Here is an 18,956-nt window from a genome sequence, read left to right as displayed (position 1 = left end):
CTCTGCTTCCTGAGCTTTGTCATACCTCTTCTTAAAACTATGTATGGTTCCTGCCTCCACTACTTCACTTGCTAGGCTATTCCACTTGCTGACAACTCTATGACTGAAGAAATACTTCCTAACGTCCCTGTGACTCGTCTGAGTCTTCAGCTTCCAGTTGTGACCCCTTGTCCCTGTGTCCCCTCTCTGGAACATCCTATCTCTGTCCACCTTGTCTATTCCCCGCAGTATCTTGTATGTCGTTATCATGTCTCCCCTGACCCTTCTGTCCTCCAGTGTCGTCAGTCCGATTTCCCTTAACCTTTCCTCGTACGACATTCCCTTGAGCTCTGGGACTAGCCTTGTTGCAAACCTTTGTACTTTCTCTAACTTCTTGACGTGCTTGACCAGGTGTGGGTTCCAGACTGGTGCTGCATACTCCAGTATGGGCCTAACATACACAGTGTACAGTGTCTTGAACGATTCCTTATTAAGGTATCGGAACGCTATTCTCAGGTTTGCCAGGCGCCCGTATGCTGCAGCGGTTATTTGGTTGATGTGTGCCTCCGGTGATGTGCTCGGTGTTATGGTCACCCCAAGGTCTTTCTCCCTGAGTGAGGTCTGTAGTCTTTGTCCACCTAGCCTATACTCTGTCTGCGGTCTTCTTTGCCCCTCCCCAATCTTCATGACTTTGCATTTGGCTGGATTGAATTCGAGAAGCCAGTTACTGGACCACATGTCCAGCCTCTCCAGGTCTCTTTGCAGTCCTGCCTCATCCTCGTCCGATTTAATTCTTCTCATCAACTTCACGTCATCTGCGAACAGGGACACTTCAGAGTCTATTCCTTCCATCATGTCGTTCACATATATCAAAAATAGCACTGGTCCTAGAACTGACCCCTGTGGGACCCCGCTCGTAACAGGCGCCCACTGTGATACCTCTTCACGTACCATGACTCGTTGCTGCCTCCCTGTCAGGTATTCCCTTATCCATTGCAGTGCCCTTCCTTTTACGTGTGCCTGATCCTCCAGCTTCTGCACTAATCTCTTGTGGGGAACTGTGTCAAAGGCCTTCCTGCAGTCTAGGAAAACGCAATCTACCCAACCCTCTCTCTCGTGTCTTACTTCTGTTACCTTGTCATAAAACTCCAGGAGGTTTGTGATACAAGATTTGCCTTCCATGAACCCATGCTGGTTTTCATTTATAATCTTGTTCCTTTCCAGGTGTTCGACCACTCTCCTCCTGATAATCTTCTCCATGACTTTGCACACAATACATGTCAGAGACACAGGTCTGTAGTTTAGTGCCTCGTTTCTGTTTCCTTTCTTAAATATGGGGACTACATTAGCTGTCTTCCATTTCTCAGGTAGTTGCCCAGTTTCAAGGGATGTGTTGAAGATTGTGGTTAGAGGCACACACAGCATCTCTGCTCCTTCTCTAAGGACCCATGGGGAGATGTTGTCCGGTCCCATCGCCTTTGAGGTGTCAAGGTCACTTAAGAGCTTCTTCACCTCCTCCTCAGTTGTTCGTATGTCATCCAACACTTGTTGGTATATTCCCTCTTGATGTTCCCTTCTGTGCTGTCTTCCCACAGCCCTTCCTGTCTCTACTGTAAAAACTTCCTTAAATCTCCTGTTCAGCTCCTCACATACCTCCTGATCATTTCTTGTGAGTTCTCCACCTTCTGTCCTTAATCTGATCACCTGGTCTTTGACTGTTGTCTTCCTCCTGATGTGGCTATACAACAGTTTCGGGTCAGTCTTGATTCTCGATGCTATGTCATTTTCATACTGTCGCTGGGCCTCCCTCCTTACCTGTGCGTACTCATTCCTGGCTCTGCGACTGATCTCCCTATTTTCGTGTGTTCTCTGCCTTCTGTACTTTTTCCATTCTCTATTGCACTTTGTTTTTGCCTCCTTACACCGTCGGGTAAACCAGGGGCTTGTTCTGGTCTTCCCGTTGTTACTGTTGCCCTTGGGAATGAACCTTTCCACTGCCTCCTTGCATTTTGTTGCTACATATTCCATCATTTCATTTACTGGCTTTCCTGCCAGTTCTCTGTCCCACTGGACCTCCCGCAGGAAGTTCTTCAACCCTATGTAGTCCCCTCTTTTATAGTCAGGCTTTTCCCATTCTACTCCTGTTATTCTCTCCACTTGCAGCTCTACTATGTATTCAAAGCACAGAACCACGTGGTCGCTAGCTCCTAGGGGACTCTCATACTTGATGTCCTCAATGTCTGAGCTGCCCAGGGTGAACACAAGGTCCAATCTTGCTGGTTCATCCTCCCCTCTCACTCTGGTAGTGTCCTTAACATGTTGGTGCATGAGGTTTTCCAGCACCACGTCCAACATCCTGGCTCTCCATGTTTCGGGACCCCCATGTGGCTCCAGGTTTTCCCAGTCAATCTCCCTGTGGTTGAAATCCCCCATAACCAGCAACTTTGCTCTGCTGGAGTGAGCTCTTCTTGCCACCTCAGCAAGTGTGTCCACCATTGCTCTGTTGCTCTCTTCATATTCCTCTCTTGGCCTCCTGCAGTTCTGTGGTGGATTATACATCACTGCAATGACCACTTTGTGTTCCCCAGACTGAAGTGTACCTGCTATGTAGTCTCTTTCTCCCGTCTCATCTATTCCTTCCATTTTCTCGAATTTCCATCTGTTTTTTACGAGCAGAGCAACCCCACCTCCCCCCCTGCCCCTTCTATCTTTCCTCATGATCTGGTATCCTGGTGGGAAGATTGCATCTGTTATTGTCTCCATGAGTTTTGTTTCTGTAACTGCTATGATGTCTGGGGACTTCTCATTGATTCTTTCTTGCCATTCCTCATGTTTATTCGTTAATCCATCTGCATTTGTGTACCAAACCTTCAACTTCTGTTCTAATACTGTAACTGTGGTGCGGGGGGTGGAAACAGAGGGATCGGTGTGTGATGGTTGGTTTGGATTGTTCAGTTGCCTTGGGGGTGTCGTGGCTGGAGTCCTTCTGCAGGTGTTTCTGGGGGGTGCGCTTGTCCTTCCATTTGATCCTGGGTTATTCTGCTCTCCTTTTTGTTTCCTGTGTGTCCTTTCGTGTGTGTGTGTGTGTGTGTGTGTGTGTGTGTGTGTGTGTGTGTGTGTGTGTGTGAGTGTGTGTGTGTGTGTGTGTGTGTGTGTGTGTGTGTGTGTGTGTGTGTGTGTGTGTGTGTGTGTGTGTGTGTGTGTGTGTGTGTGTGTGTGTGTGTGTGTGTGTGTGTGCGTGTGTGTATGTGTGTGTGTGTGTGTGTGTGTGTGTGTGTGTGTGTGTGTGTGTGTGTGTGTGTGTGTGTGTGTGTGTGTGTGTGTGTGTGTGTGTGTGTGTGTGTGTGTGTACTCACCTAGTTGTACTCACCTAGTTGAGGTTGCAGGGGTCGAGTCCGAGCTCCTGGCCCCGCCTCTTCACTGATCGCTACTAGGTCACTCTCCCTGAGCCGTGAGCTTTATCATACCTCTGCTTAAAGCTATGTATGGATCCTGCCTCCACTACATCGCTTCCCAAACTATTCCACTTACTGACTACTCTGTGGCTGAAGAAATACTTCCTAACATCCCTGTGATTCATCTGTGTCTTCAGCTTCCAACTGTGTCCCCTTGTTACTGTGTCCAATCTCTGGAACATCCTGTCTTTGTCCACCTTGTCAATTCCTCTCAGTATTTTGTATGTCGTTATCATGTCCCCCCTATCTCTCCTGTCCTCCAGTGTCGTCAGGTTGATTTCCCTTAACCTCTCCTCGTAGGACATACCTCTTAGCTCTGGGACTAGTCTTGTTGCAAACCTTTGCACTTTCTCTAGTTTCTTTACGTGCTTGGCTAGGTGTGGGTTCCAAACTGGTGCCGCATACTCCAATATGGGCCTAACGTACACGGTGTACAGGGTCCTGAACGATTCCTTATTAAGATGTCGGAATGCTGTTCTGAGGTTTGCCAGGCGCCCATATGCTGCAGCAGTTATTTGGTTGATGTGCGCTTCAGGAGATGTGCCTGGTGTTATACTCACCCCAAGATCTTTTTCCTTGAGTGAGGTTTGTAGTCTCTGGCCCCCTAGACTGTACTCCGTCTGCGGTCTTCTTTGCCCTTCCCCAATCTTCATGACTTTGCACTTGGTGGGATTGAACTCCAGGAGCCAATTGCTGGACCAGGTCTGCAGCCTGTCCAGATCCCTTTGTAGTTCTGCCTGGTCTTCGATCGAGTGAATTCTTCTCATCAACTTCACGTCATCTGCAAACAGGGACACCTCAGAGTCTATTCCTTCCGTCATGTCGTTCACAAATACCAGAAACAGCACTGGTCCTAGGACTGACCCCTGTGGGACCCCGCTGGTCACAGGTGCCCACTCTGACACCTCGCCACGTACCATGACTCGCTGCTGTCTTCCTGACAAGTATTCCCTGATCCATTGTAGTGCCTTCCCTGTTATCCCTGCTTGGTCCTCCAGTTTTTGCACTAATCTCTTGTGTGGAACTGTGTCAAACGCCTTCTTGCAGTCCAAGAAAATGCAATCCACCCACCCCTCTCTCTCTTGTCTTACTGCTGTCACCATGTCATAGAACTCCAGTAGGTTTGTGACACAGGATTTCCCGTCCCTGAAACCATGTTGGCTGCTGTTGATGAGATCATTCCTTTCTAGGTGTTCCACCACTCTTCTCCTGATAATCTTCTCCATGATTTTGCATACTATACATGTCAGTGACACTGGTCTGTAGTTTAATGCTTCATGTCTGTCTCCTTTTTTAAAGATTGGGACTACATTTGCTGTCTTCCATGCCTCAGGCAATCTCCCTGTTTCGATAGATGTATTGAATATTGTTGTTAGGGGTACACATAGCGCCTCTGCTCCCTCTCTCAATACCCATGGGGAGATGTTATCTGGCCCCATTGCCTTTGAGGTATCTAGCTCACTCAGAAGCCTCTTCACTTCTTCCTCGGTTGTGTGCACTGTGTCCAGCACTTGGTGGTGTGCCCCACCTCTCCGTCTTTCTGGAGTCCCTTCTGTCTCCTCTGTGAACACTTCTTTGAATCTCTTGTTGAGTTCCTCACATACTTCACGGTCATTTCTTGTTGTCTCTCCTCCTTCCTTCCTTAGCCTGATTACCTGGTCCTTGACGGTTGTTTTCTTCCTGATGTGGCTGTATAACAGCTTCTGGTCAGGTCGGGTGTGTGTGTGTGTGTGTGTGTGTATGCTGTAACTTGCTCAGCCATCAAAACTTTGAGGCCCAGTCCCTGGATCCATTATGTACCTCTGTAATCTTTTGACTACCGCCCACAGGATGGGTATGGGGTGCCCAATAAACATATTAAACTAACTAACGGTTCAAAATACCCCAAGTGAAAAGTAAGGGTGCCATTGGTACACTAAGAGAAAACACAATTAGTGCCTGGGGCCCAAGACTGTTCCGTAGCCTCACACAAGGCATAAGAAGAATTACCAGTAGACCCATGGGTGCCTTCAAGAAGGAACTGGATATATCCATAAAGTCTATGTCAGATCAGCTGGACTGAGGTTCATATGTTGGACTACGTGCGGCCAGCAGTAACAGCCTGGTTGATCAGGCCATGATCCATCGGAAGGCCTGGTAGTGGAGCGGGTCACGGGGGCGTTGATCCCCAGAATACGCTCCAGGTAGGAGCCGTCTCAGACAATCATACAAAACCTTGTATGGCAGTGTACGCTCAATTTTATAATGTTATACACTCCCTGGTCTACTAACACTAGAGAAAACGGGTGTATCAAAGGGGTTACCGTAAAAGAAGATTCTTGTCGTAACTCAAGACTCATAATAGCGAGATTTCTGCCCCCATAAGCCCATAAAAAGAAAATTGCTCCCAAGTAATATACTTGGCACGTTTTCCTCGATAACTCAGAATTAATTAAGTTATTGAGGTCCATGGCCTGAGGTTGGCCAGTGGCTTGGTAGGCAATGTTCTCGTTTCACATGCTGAATGCCAAAGGTTCGATCTCCAGCAAGGGTGAAAACATTTGACGTGTTTCCTTACATTTGTTGTCCTGTTCACCTAACAAACAAGTAGGAACATGGGTGTTAGTTGACTGAACCATAATGTAAATAAGACAGTCCCTCAATGATGCACTGCCTTTCTTAGGTTACCCAGGTGAAAATATTTGCACAATGGCACTTTTTTTTTCATTTGTGGGAGGGGAAATGGCAGATGTTTTTCTAAAATTCAAAAACTTACCGACTTTTTTATTTTGGATTCACCATTTTAAGAGATGAAAATAAGGTATAATATGTGGAAATTATTTAATTTCCGAAGCTATAGTGCCTAATAGGTGTTTAATGTGCTGATGTGGGTCAGGAAATGTATTTGAAAATGGACTAGAACCAACAGGGAAGCTCTGCGCCTGCGCTGATGGAGGGGAGAGGTCAAGACGGGAGGAGCGTGAGTGTTTGAATGGAGTTAAGAGGCTGGGAAAGCATGGGACCAGGAAATTGGCATTCCCGGCGGTCTAAGGATTAATATAGGCCTCACTTCATAATAGGAAGTGTTGTAACTGTTCCTGGTGAAGAGTGAGGGAACGGGATTTACGGGACCACCGTAATAAAGTGGTAAAATTTGTGAATAATGGTAGGACCGGTGGTGACTGGTGTGACGCAATGGAGTGTGTCCAGGGGAAAATACCCATGATTTAATCATCACTCATCGGTCTCAGATCTTAAAGGAGTGACCTCTAATGTGCATAATAATTATGATATATTAAATCGTCTTGTGAATTGTAATGTAATCAGTGATAATAACACTAAGTTAAGAGAATGCGTGAAGTGAAATAAGTCGCCTTGCTTTGAGTGAACACGTTAGGCCTGGTGGTTCCTGTCCCGAGGATAGTGAAGTTTTTATGGAGTCACGACTTGTAAACCGAGACAAACCAACGAATACCTCGTCCTGCTGGAATAAGAACCGTGTCGGTGTAGCAGGACATCGAAATGAGATGGTGAATGGAGGAAATAAGGAGCATCAATCACCCACAGTTAAGTAACCCTTCTAGTTATAGCAGACTGAGACTGGCCAGTTAGGTATGTTGTAATTGGATAGGTTATGGGTGATCCAGATACATCAAGTGACCAGAGAATATCTGGTAAGTGGTCGGATTATATACAAGTGTTTTTCTTTGATGGATAAATCCATGTGTAACCTACCCCCCCCCTTCATTCAGTTAAACTAATATAATCTGTACAGTACACAATTAATTAGTAGCGCTGTACTTGTGGGTGCTATCCAATTTATACTGGTCTCGGATAGATATGGATAAGATTATGAGGTCGAAGGGACCACCTGCCCTGACCAGGGGTGGTTAAGTTTTCTCACATGTCTACACGGGGTGACTACGGTAAACCATATGGCTTTTGTCTCCCAATGAGATTACTTGTAAGCAGATAATGTTGAGGTACATAAAAGTAAGCCCCTATAAAATTTTCCATATAATACATTATTCATTTTCATAATAAAATCGGCTTAGCTTTGTTTTATCAGTAGGGAGTTCCATACAAACTGATGGTAGTGCCGATCTTATTGAAACTTTTATATAATCATACGACATGGACACTTGTTCATAGAAAAATAAAGCAAAATCAGACGAAAAATGAAGACAAAAAAAAAATTATTCTCCCTAAGGAGCGCCGATACTATGGTACAAAACTGAAAATAAAATATCCACACGTCCACACTCAAGGCCAGTGAACCGGTTTCCCAGAATCTCATTATAAATATAACCTTCTCATACTTCAACAGCACATTAAATCATAAAAACAACTTGGCTCCACTCACTTCAATCTAACATACATGTCTAAGCCCCCACCCACAAAACCTTCTTTACCCACACTTCAACATTTTCTAGGGGGGACCCCTACACTACTTTCTTTCCATCACAGATTTATACTCCCTCCAAGCCATTATATTGGGTCCATCCTCTATATATGTAAAACACCATCTCAATATCCCTCTCTTCAACCCCTTTCGTACCATTGCACCTTGAATTCTCCATGCTATGAATTCCCTGTATAATATTCGCATTAAACATTGCCCTCAGACACATCATTGCCTCCAGCCTTCTCCTTGCTTCAGCATTCACATCCCAGGCATCAAACCAATATAAGAGCATTGACACCCCTATACTTTCATGCATTCTTTTCTTTCCTCTATGTGGATAAAGTTCCATGTCTCCGACACGTTAGTTCTATTATTGGCCTCATCTTTCATAGACTCATCTACCGACATGTCAGTTCTATTATTGGCCTCATCTTTCATAGACTCATCTACCGACTTGTCAGTTCTATTATTGACCTCATCTTTCATAGACTCATCTACCGACATGTCAGTTCTATTATTGGCCTCATCTTTCATAGACTCATCTACCGACATGTCAGTTCTATTATTGACCTCATCTTTCATAGACTCATCTACCGACATGTCAGTTCTGTTACTGACCTCATCTTTCACAGACTCATCTACCGACATGTCAGTTCTATTATTGACCTCATCTTTCATAGACTCATCTACCGACATGTCAGTTCTATTATTGACCTCATCTTTCATAGACTCATCTACCGACATGTCAGTTCTATTATTGACCTCATCTTTCATAGACTCATCTACCGACATGTCAGTTCTATTATTGACCTCATTTTCATAGACTCATCTACCGACATGTCAGTTCTGTTACTGACCTCATCTTTCATAGACTCATCTACCGACATGTCAGTTCTATTATTGACCTCATCTTTCATAGACTCATCTACCGACATGTCAGTTCTGTTATTGACCTCATCTTTCATAGACTCATCTACCGACATGTCAGTTCTATTATTGACCTCATCTTTCATAGACTCATCTACCGACATGTCAGTTCTATTATTGGCCTCATCTTTCATAGACTCATCTACCGACATGTCAGTTCTATTATTGACCTCATCTTTCATAGACTCATCTACCGACATGTCAGTTCCATTATTGACCTCATCTTTCATAGACTCATCTACCGACATGTCAGTTCTATTACTGACCTCATCTTTCATATACCCATCTACCGACATGTCAGTTCTATTACTGACCTCATCTTTCATATACCCATCTACCGACATGTCAGTTCTATTATTGACTTCATCTTTCATAGACCCATCTACTGACATGTCAGTTCTATTACTGACCTCATCTTTCATAGACTCATCTACCGACATGTCAGTTCTATTATTGACCTCTTCTTTCATAGACTCATCTACCGACATGTCAGTTCTATTATTGACCTCATCTTTCATAGACTCATCTACCGACATGTCAGTTCTGTTACTGACCTCATCTTTCATAGACTCATCTACCGACAAGTTCACTCCCAAAAATATCTGAACAATTCACTTCGTCTATACTTCCTCTTTCCAATCTGATATCCAATTCTTCATTACCTAAATTTTTTGTTACTCTTATCATATTGCTCTTTCCTATGTTTACTCTCAATTTTCCTCTTTTACATACCCTCCCAAATTCGTCTACCAACCATTGCATCTTCAGAATTTCGTTAAAGCAGTGCCGTAGAAAAAAGCAACTGAGGCAATCCCACACCTCTACCTAACACTCCAGCGTTCACTTCTCTTACAACACCAAGTATAAATATATTAAACAACAATGGTGACATCACGCATCACTGTGTATTCCAACTTTTACTGGAAAATTTCACTCTTCTATGTACCCTTACGTGAGCTTCACGACCTTCATTAAAACTCTTAACTGCTTTCAGTAACTTACGATCTATTCCATATTGCTCCCCTAGTTACTCTATCATATGCCTATTCCAAATCTAATAAAGGCAACGAAAACTTCCTTTCCCTTATCAAAATACTGTTTATTTACATCCTTCAACGTAAACATTTCGCTTACACATCCAGTATCCGTCCTAAAGCCTCCTTATTCATCTGCAATCCTCCTCTCCTTCTAATCCTTTCAAGGAACAATAAACAATAATAAATAATAAACAAGGAACCTTATACATTACCAGGTCTTCATATAATGAAATGAATGGAAGCGAACACCTATAACGCTAGAATTTTTTAGAGTGAATATGTGGTAGTGCTGTATTTAGAGGCTGCTCTGTTTTTAATAATTTGTAAGATTCGTGACAAAAAAATAATAACCATGTGATGATAAACACTCCCATTTTGCACAGCAATGAGTATTTTGATGCAATTTAATTGGATTTTACAGTAATGTGAATCAGCTATCCTTGCAGTGCTATTTTTGTTTGTCGTCCGCAGAAGCAAACAAAGAAATGTGTGTGAATTGTTATCCCGAAACTGGAGAATGTGACCAATTACATCAGAAGAAATTACAAATGTAATGCAAAAATTTCAGGATAATTAAACTGATGAGTATGGACGGATGTACACAAAAAATATTGGTGAGTAAAATACAAATAGTTTATAATACCTCTTTCTTCACAAGGTCTGGTCTCGACGGTGAGGTCAGTGAAGACGTACAAGCCTGAGTTCTGAAACAATTAGTAATAGTATTAAAATGTTAAATGACAAGTATATACTTGGAACTTTGATTAACACATAAAAATAAAAAGAGAATTATAAATAACCAGATAATGTACAAACGTTCAATTATTAAAGAGGAGAGGAGATGACCATTATCTCTTTTACGCATTACTTATACCGATACATTATCAATTACTTTAATGCTTGTTATGTAATTATTCTACACAGCCAGACCTTAGATAAGTATGTCTGCCAAGCAGAATATTCAGTAACTTAGCATTCACTGTAAACTCATCTAATGATCATTTATGCAAAAATTCTGAACTGATCTTGCCTTATTAATCTTAAAAGTTAGCTTTTATTCTTATTCTTAATTATTAGGTTAAGTCTGCCCGAAATGCCCCAGCATGATAGTGGCTTTCTTAGTACCAATCAAATTATGAAATGTAATCACACACACTGTAAGCTTTGCAAAGAAATAAATTTTGTATTTGTATTTGTATAAGCGAGTCAGGTGGGGGATGGGAGCTGTATAACGATTTTTTATCATAATTTGAAATGTCCGTATTAGTGAAACGCCGCAAAGTGTATGGTAGATTTATTATTGAAAGAGTTAGAGGTAAGACAGAGAGTTGGATTGCAGATGAAGAAGGAGGCTTTAGAATGGGTAGGGGATGTGTAGATTAAGTGTTTGCACTGAAGCAAATGTGTGAGCAGTATTTAGATAAAGGTAGGCATGTCTTCATTGCATTTATGGATTTAAAAGAGGCAAATGATAGGGTGGCAGATGTTGCAAGTGTATAGAATAGGTAGTAAGTTACTAAATGCTGTAAATAGCTTTATGGCTTGTAGTGTTTTAGAATTTCAGGTTCAAGAGTTGAAGAAGGAGATTCTACTTCTTCAGGAGGAAAATAGGAGGCTGAACCTTCGCATAGATGAGTTTGGGAGTGAGTGTGAGAAGGATTTAGCTGGTAAGGAAGCAATGGTCATAATCAGTGATAGTGGCAGCCGCTTTCAGTGGCAAGTGGTTCACAGTTCAGGAAGAAGGAAGATGAGGAGAGTTAATAGAGAAGATGTGAAGGTAGGAAATCGATTCTCTGTTCTCCAAGACGAGTGTACTTCAGTGGTTAGTGAGGTTGGAAGCACCACTGATTCCCCTGCTAATCAAGGTGAGAATATTTTAATAGCAGGCGATTCTCACGTAAGATATATGGACCGTGCATTTTGTAACAGAGACAGAAAGGTCAGACAGAGAGTGTGTCTTCCTGGAGCTGGTGACATAGCAGGTTGGATAATATTATGGCAGGTAATGGGAACAAACCCATTATCTGTCTTAGTGCTGGGCGTTACGACATTGGGAAGGGCAGGAGAGAGGAGCTGCTGGATAAGTACAGGTCAGCCATAGAAGTAGTTAGGTCTAAGGGAGGGATCCCAATCATATGTAGCATCTTGCCTAGAAAGGTAGTGGGCAATGAATGGATATCTAGGGCAATTGTCATAAATTGCTGGCTAGATAGGTACTGCAAGGAACTTGCAATCTCATTCATTGATAACTGGGACCTATTCTTTGGCAAACGTGATATGTATGCAAGGGATGGGGTTCATCTCTCTGGGGATGGAGTGGTTGCATTAGCCAATTCAACTGAGAGGGTAATTGATGACTTGTCTAGGAATTTAAACTGATAGATTATAGAGGTATGGGTGTTTGTGGGAAACAATCAGGCTGCAGCATTAGGGTTTAAAAACAGCAGTTATTACCAGGATACCTCAGGGATATGTTTAAAAGACAATATTCAAAATAAAGTTGCTGGTAATGGCAAATCAATTGATCAACAAACAAAGAGAGATAGTAGAGGGCATTTCCGCGCGCGCTCAACCAAAAATCGAAAAATTATGAAAGTTGAGTTATATATACCGAAAAATAGCTTAACTCTTTGGCAACACAATGGTACCAGAATGAATGTTCTACGACGATTCTACAAGAAATTATAGTCATTTATATCTGGTATGGTGACGGTGATATTGGTAGCGAGTCTGCTCACAGCCCATATATATTTTGGAAATTTTTCCTTGTTTTTTATCGCTTTTTCTTGAATTATTTCTTGCATTATTCTTTCTAATATAATAACTGACTATTTGGCATCATAAAACAGAAGGCGGGGCTTATCCCTAGACTTACAGACAACCATTAATCATATGGGATCTGGTTCAACCTGAAAGATAGAGAAATGCCTTCTGAATGCAACATACAGGGTTATAAACTATTCCACACTGATAGGGTCAACAGGAAGGGTGGTGGAGTGGCGATGTATGTCAGAGAAAATTTAAATTGTTGTCTTAGACATGATATAAGATTAGAAACATCGAACACAGAATCTGTTTGGCTACAGTTTCTCGAGGGACGTGACAAATTAATTTTGGGTGTGATTTATAGGCCCCCAAACCTTGATAGGGAGTGCAGTAAGCTGTTATGGGACGAAATTCATAAGGCATCTAGATATGAAAATGTTGTGATAATGGGAGATTTTAACTTTAGACAAATTGATTGGAACAATATGACAGGAAATCTTGAGTCTAGTGACTTTCTTGATACGGTTCAGGATTGCTTTTTAGAACAGGTTGTGACAGAACCAACTAGAGGAAACAATCTGCTTGACTTGGTTCTTGCCAACAAAGATTCACTAATTAATAATCTTGAGGTTAATGATGAGCTTGGGGAAAGTGATCACAAATCACTTAGTTTCAATATATCATGGAATTACCCAGATAACTGCAATCAAATCTCTGTCCCAGATTTTCGCTTGGCCGACTTCATGGGACTGAAAAATTACCTGGGTGGGCTAAATTGGGATGTCCTGACTATGGGTCAGGTAGGTGATCTTGGTTGCCAATATGACGTTTTTCAGAGCATAGTTCTAGCTGCCCAGACAACTTTTGTTCCGAGTAGGGAAATTAGATCTAACAAAAATGATCCCAAATGGATGAACAATAGATTAAAACATCTCATTGGTCAAAAGAGAGGCATATATAGGCGTATCAAAAGAGGGGATGGGCAGTTAAGAAATCAATATATTCAATTAAAGAGAGAAATAAAGAAAGGAATAAGAAAAGCAAAAAGGGATTATGAGGCTAAGGTCGCAAGGGATTCAAAGACTAACCCAAAAGGGTTCTTTCAGGTATACAGAAGTAAGATTAGGGACAAGATTGGCCCACTTAAGAGTAACTCTGGTCAGATCACTGACAGTGATAAGGATATGTGTGAAATTCTCAATACCTACTTCCTCTCAGTTTTCACCCAGGAAAATACTAGCGATATTCCTGAAATAATAGATTATGTAGAACAGGATGATAATAAACTATGTACGATTGCGGTAACTAGTGACATGGTCCTCAGACAAATAGAGAAACTAAAACCTAACAAATCCCCAGGCCCTGATGAACTGTTTGCAAGGGTGTTAAAGGAATGTAAAGAGGAACTTAGCATACCTTTGGCTAATCTTTTTAACATATCACTACAAACTGGCATAGTGCCTGATAAGTGGAAAATGGCAAATGTAATACCTATTTACAAGGCAGGTGACAGGTCCTTGGCTTCGAACTATAGACCAATAAGCCTTACCTCCATAGTGGGAAAATTTATGGAATCAATAATTGCCGAAGCAATTCGTAGCCATCTTGATAGGCACAGATTGATTAATGAATCTCAACACGGTTTTACAAAGGGGCGTTCCTGTCTTACGAATTTACTAACTTTTTTCACTAAGGTGTTTGAGGAGGTAGATCATGGTAATGAATATGATATTGTGTATATGGACTTCAGTAAGGCTTTCGATAGAGTTCCACATCAGAGGCTATTGAGGAAACTTAAGGCACACGGAATAGGAGGAGAAATTTTTTCCTGGGTAGAGGCATGGCTGACAAATAGGCAGCAGAGAGTTTGCATAAATGGGGAGAAATCAGAATGGGGGCACGTCACAAGCGGTGTTCCTCAGGGGTCAGTGTTGGGCCCGTTGTTGTTCACAATTTACATAAACGACATAGATGAGGGAATAAATAGCGACATAAGCAAATTTGCTGATGACACCAAAATAGGCCGTCCAATTCATTCTAATGAGGACACTAGAGCACTCCAGGATGATTTGAATAGACTGATGCAATGGTCGGAGAAGTGGCAGATGCAGTTTAATATTGACAAATGCAAAGTTCTAAATGTTGGACAGGAAAATAACCATGCCACATATAAACTAAATAATGTAGATCTTAATACTACTGATTGCGAAAAGGATTTAGGAGTTCTGGTTAGCAGTAATCTAAAACCAAGACAACAGTGCATTAGTGTTCGCAATAAAGCTAACAGAATTCTTGGCTTCATATCTAGAAGTATAAATAATAGAAGTCCTCAGGTTGTTCTTCAACTCTATATATCCTTGGTTAGGCCTCATTTAGACTATGCTGCTCAGTTCTGGTCACCGTATTACAGAATGGATATAAATGCTCTGGAAAACGTACAGAGGAGGATGACAAAGATGATCCCATGTATCAGAAATCTTCCCTATGAGGATAGACTGAGGGCCCTGAATCTGCACTCTCTCGAAAGGCGTAGAATTAGGGGGGATATGATCGAGGTGTATAAATGGAAAACAGGAATAAATAAAGGGGATGTAAATAGCGTGCTGAAAATTTCCAGCCAAGACAGGACTCGCAGCAATGGTTTCAAGTTGGAAAAATTCAGATTCAGGAAGGATATAGGAAAGCACTGGTTTGGTAATAGAGTTGTGGATGAGTGGAACAAACTCCCGAGTACAGTTATTGAGGCTAAAACGTTGTGTAGTTTTAAAAATAGGTTAGATAAATACATGAGTGGGTGTGGGTGGGTGTGAGTTGGACCTGACTAGCTTGTGCTGCTGGGTCTGGTGCCGTGCTCCTTCCTTGAGTGGAGGTGACCAGACTGGGTGGGTCATTGGGCTAATCCGGGGGGGGGGGCTAATCTGGGGGGACACATGGACCTGCTCCGCATGGGTCAGTAGGCCTGTTGCAGTGTTCCTTCTTTCTTATGTTCTTAAGTATTACACAGAGGGATGAAGAGGGGTTGTTAAGTTGGTTTGGTCATTTAGAGAGGGTGGAACAAAGTAGAATGACTTGGAAAGCATATAAACCTGTAGTGGAAGGAAGGAGGGATAAGGGCAGTCTTAGGAAAGGTTGGAGGGAGGGGGTAAAAAAGATTTTGTGGGCTAGTGACTTGGACTTCCAGCAAACATTCGTGAGCACGTCAGAGAGGAGTGAATGTAGACGAATAGTTTTTGAGATCTAACGAGCTACCCGCATGTAATCAGGGTAATATTTTATGAAGGGATTCAGGGAAACAAGTTAGCCGGATGTGAGTCTTAGAAGTGGGGAATACAATGTCTGAAATTTAAAAGAGGAGGTTGGGTTATTGGCAGTTTGGAGGGACATCTAAACTGTCGTATCCAGATGAGACGTCTCTGCATAGAGAGTCATTATTAGATTTAGATTTAGAGTTTTTATTTTGACAAATTACGTTGTTGTACAGAGGTATATAATAGTTGGGTGTACATGCCAAAAGCTCCTCTGTATGCTGAGCATTTCGGGCAGACTTAAAGATTAACTTAACAACAGTAAAGCAATATGGTCATTAGATGAGTTAGTGAGTACAGGAGAATTTAATACTACATCAGGTGATGCTACATGGTTTTGATGAGACTAGTAAAGACTTCCCCTCAAGGAAGGTTCCTTGATGTTGGTGAGGGGCTCTTGATTTAGGGAATTGGATCTGTGCTCCAATTCCCCGAATTAAGCCTGAATGCCTTCCACATCCCCCCCCCAGGCACTGTATAATCCTCTGGGTTTAGCGCTTCCCCCTTGATTATAATAATAGTAGTAGAGACTTTTTACGCTATTGGATTAGTTAACAAGGATTTCAGTATTACAATGCAACAATTTAAAACAATTTACAGTGTGATGTATTTACAGTTTAGTACTATTTAAAACAATGAAATTTGGTATTAGAGTGGAACAATTTACATTATGATGTTCTGTATTACAATCTACTACTATTTAAAACAGTGAAAAGAACAGACATCATAATTTCAAAGTAGTAAGTAAATGAGTATTCATCAGCACAATATAAGTAGATTTTGAGAAACATGTAGTGGTGAGGTATGGTTTGTCTGGTTAATTTTGAGTGATGAGGTGATTTTTTATTTGGGCCTTCAACTGATTTGCAGACAGAGGTCCTTTAGTTTGTTCTGGCAATGAATTAGAGATCTTCGGGCCTTTTACGTGCATAGCATTTTTGAATAAAGAGAGATGAACACTGGGAATATCGAAGAGTGATCTGTGTCTCGTATTATGGTTGCGTATTCTGTTATAGTTATCAAGGAGGAGTTTGAGAGGAGGGTTTACATTAGTGTTCTGTGTATGTAGTAGGCACAATAATAAGTGTATATTTAGTAGGTAAGTTTTGTATGTTTAGTAAGTTTTGTATATTTAGCAGGTTAAGACTCTTGAAAAGAAGTGGAATGTATTTTATAATGCAGGAGTTATATATGTCGTGCCGAATAAGTAAAACTTGTAATATTGGGTTAAATAACAATGCTCTTCTTGCCAAACAAGACAAATGAAAACTTCTGAATGAGATAATTTCTCAAAACGTTTTCTGAACTTAAGAAAAAAAAAATTTCATTGCGTTTTTTTATTATTAAATTATCGAAAACTTATCTGAAATATATTTAGTTGGATTAGCCTAAATTAAATTCCACTTGTTGTAGTAAGGTTAAGCAAGTTTTCTGAAGTTCATTTGGTACAAAAATATAGGTAGTAGGTTGGTAGACAGCAACCACCCAGGGAGGTACTACCGTCCTGCCAAGTGAGTGTAAAACGAAAGCCTGTAATTGTTTTACATGATGGTAGGATTGCTGGTGTCTTTTGTCTGTCTCATAAATATGCAAGATTACAGGTACGTCTTGCTACTTCTACTTACACTTAGGTCACACTACACATACATGTACATGTTTATTTATACACACTCATCTGAGTTTTCTTTGATTTTATCTTAATAGTTCTTGGTCTTATTACTTTTCCTTTTATATCCATGGGGAAGTGGAATAAGAATCTTTCCTCCGTAAGCCATGCGTGTTGTAAAAGTCAACTAAAATGCCGGGAACAATGGGCTAGTAACCCCTTTTCCTGTAATAATTACTAAAAAGAATAAGAAGAAGAAAATTGTCAAAGTGGGAAGTCTGAATGTGCGTGGATGTTGTGCAAATGATAAGAAAGAGATGATTGTGGATGTTATGAATGAGAAGAAGCTGGATGTCCTGGCTTTAAGTGAAACAAAGCTGAAGGGGGTGGGAGAGTTTCAGTGGAGAGGAATAAATGGGATTAGGTCAGGGGTTTCAAATAGAGTTAGAGCTAAAGAAGGAGTAGCAATAATGTTGAAGGATAAGTTATGGCAGGAAAAGAGGGACTATAAATGTATTAATTCAAGGATTATGTGGAGTAAAATAAAGGTTGGATGTGAAAAGTGGGTTATAGTAAGCGTATATGCACCTGGAGAAGAGAGAAGTGTAGAGGAGAGAGAGAGATTTTGGGAAATGTTGAGTGAATGCGTGGGGAGTTTTGAACCAAGTGTGAGAGTAATGGTGGTTGGGGATTTCAATGCTAAAGTGGGTAAAAATGTTGTGGAGGGAGTAGTAGGTAAATTTGGGGTGCCAGGGGTAAATGAAAATGGGGAGCCTTTAATTGAGCTATGTGTAGAAAGAGGTTTGGTAATAAGTAATACATATTTTATGAAAAAGAGGATAAATAAATATACAAGGTATGATATAGCACGTAATGAAAGTAGTTTGTTAGATTATGTATTGGTGGATAAAAGGTTGATGGGTAGGCTCCAGGATGTACACGTTTATAGAGGGGCAACTGATATATCGGATCATTATTTAGTTGTAGCTACAGTTAGAGTAAGAGGTAGATGGGAAAAGAGGAAAATGGCAACAACAAGTAAGAGGGAGGTGAAAGTGTATAAACTAAGGGAGGAGGAAGTTCGGGTGAGATATAAGCAACTATTGGCAGAAAGGTGGGCTGGTGCAAGTATGAGTAGTGGGGGGGGGGGGGGGTGAAGAGGGTTGGAATAGTTTTAAAAATGCAGTATTAGAATGTGGGGCAGAAGTTTGTGGTTATAGGAGGGTGGGTGCAGGAGGAAAGAGGAGTGATTGGTGGAATGATGAAGTAAAGGGTGTGATAAAAGAGAAAAAGTTAGCTTATGAGAGGTTTTTACAAAGCAGAAGTGTTATAAGAAGAGTAGAGTATATGGAGAGTAAAAGAAAGGTGAAGAGAGTGGTGAGAGAGTGCAAAAGGAGAGCAGATGATAGAGTGGGAGAGGCACTGTCAAGAAATTTTAATGAAAATAAGAAAAAAATTTGGAGTGAGTTAAACAAGTTAAGAAAGCCTAGGGAACGA

The 18,956-nt window shown here is 41.4% G+C and overlaps 2 protein-coding genes across 2 annotated transcripts in view; one reads left to right on the top strand and one right to left on the bottom strand.

Annotated features, from left to right (window-relative positions):
- LOC128685349 (pregnancy zone protein-like) overlaps positions 1-18,956 on the bottom strand; it is a 503,287-nt gene that overhangs the window by 174,638 nt on the left and 309,693 nt on the right. The window contains exon 14 of the mRNA XM_070082129.1: positions 10,426-10,486. Coding sequence (XP_069938230.1) covers positions 10,426-10,486 — 61 coding nt within the window. The remainder of the gene's footprint in view (positions 1-10,425; positions 10,487-18,956) is intronic.
- LOC138852330 (uncharacterized) overlaps positions 11,547-18,956 on the top strand; it is a 49,854-nt gene continuing 42,444 nt past the window's right edge. Inside the window, exon 1 of the mRNA XM_070082145.1 lies at positions 11,547-11,647. The gene's annotated coding sequence lies outside the window, so the exon portion shown is untranslated. The remainder of the gene's footprint in view (positions 11,648-18,956) is intronic.

Source organism: Cherax quadricarinatus, chromosome 1, assembly GCF_038502225.1.
Source record: "Cherax quadricarinatus isolate ZL_2023a chromosome 1, ASM3850222v1, whole genome shotgun sequence".
Lineage (NCBI taxonomy): Eukaryota > Metazoa > Arthropoda > Malacostraca > Decapoda > Parastacidae > Cherax > Cherax quadricarinatus.
Note: the sequence above shows the minus strand (reverse complement) of the source record. Positions and strands in the feature narration are given on the sequence as shown.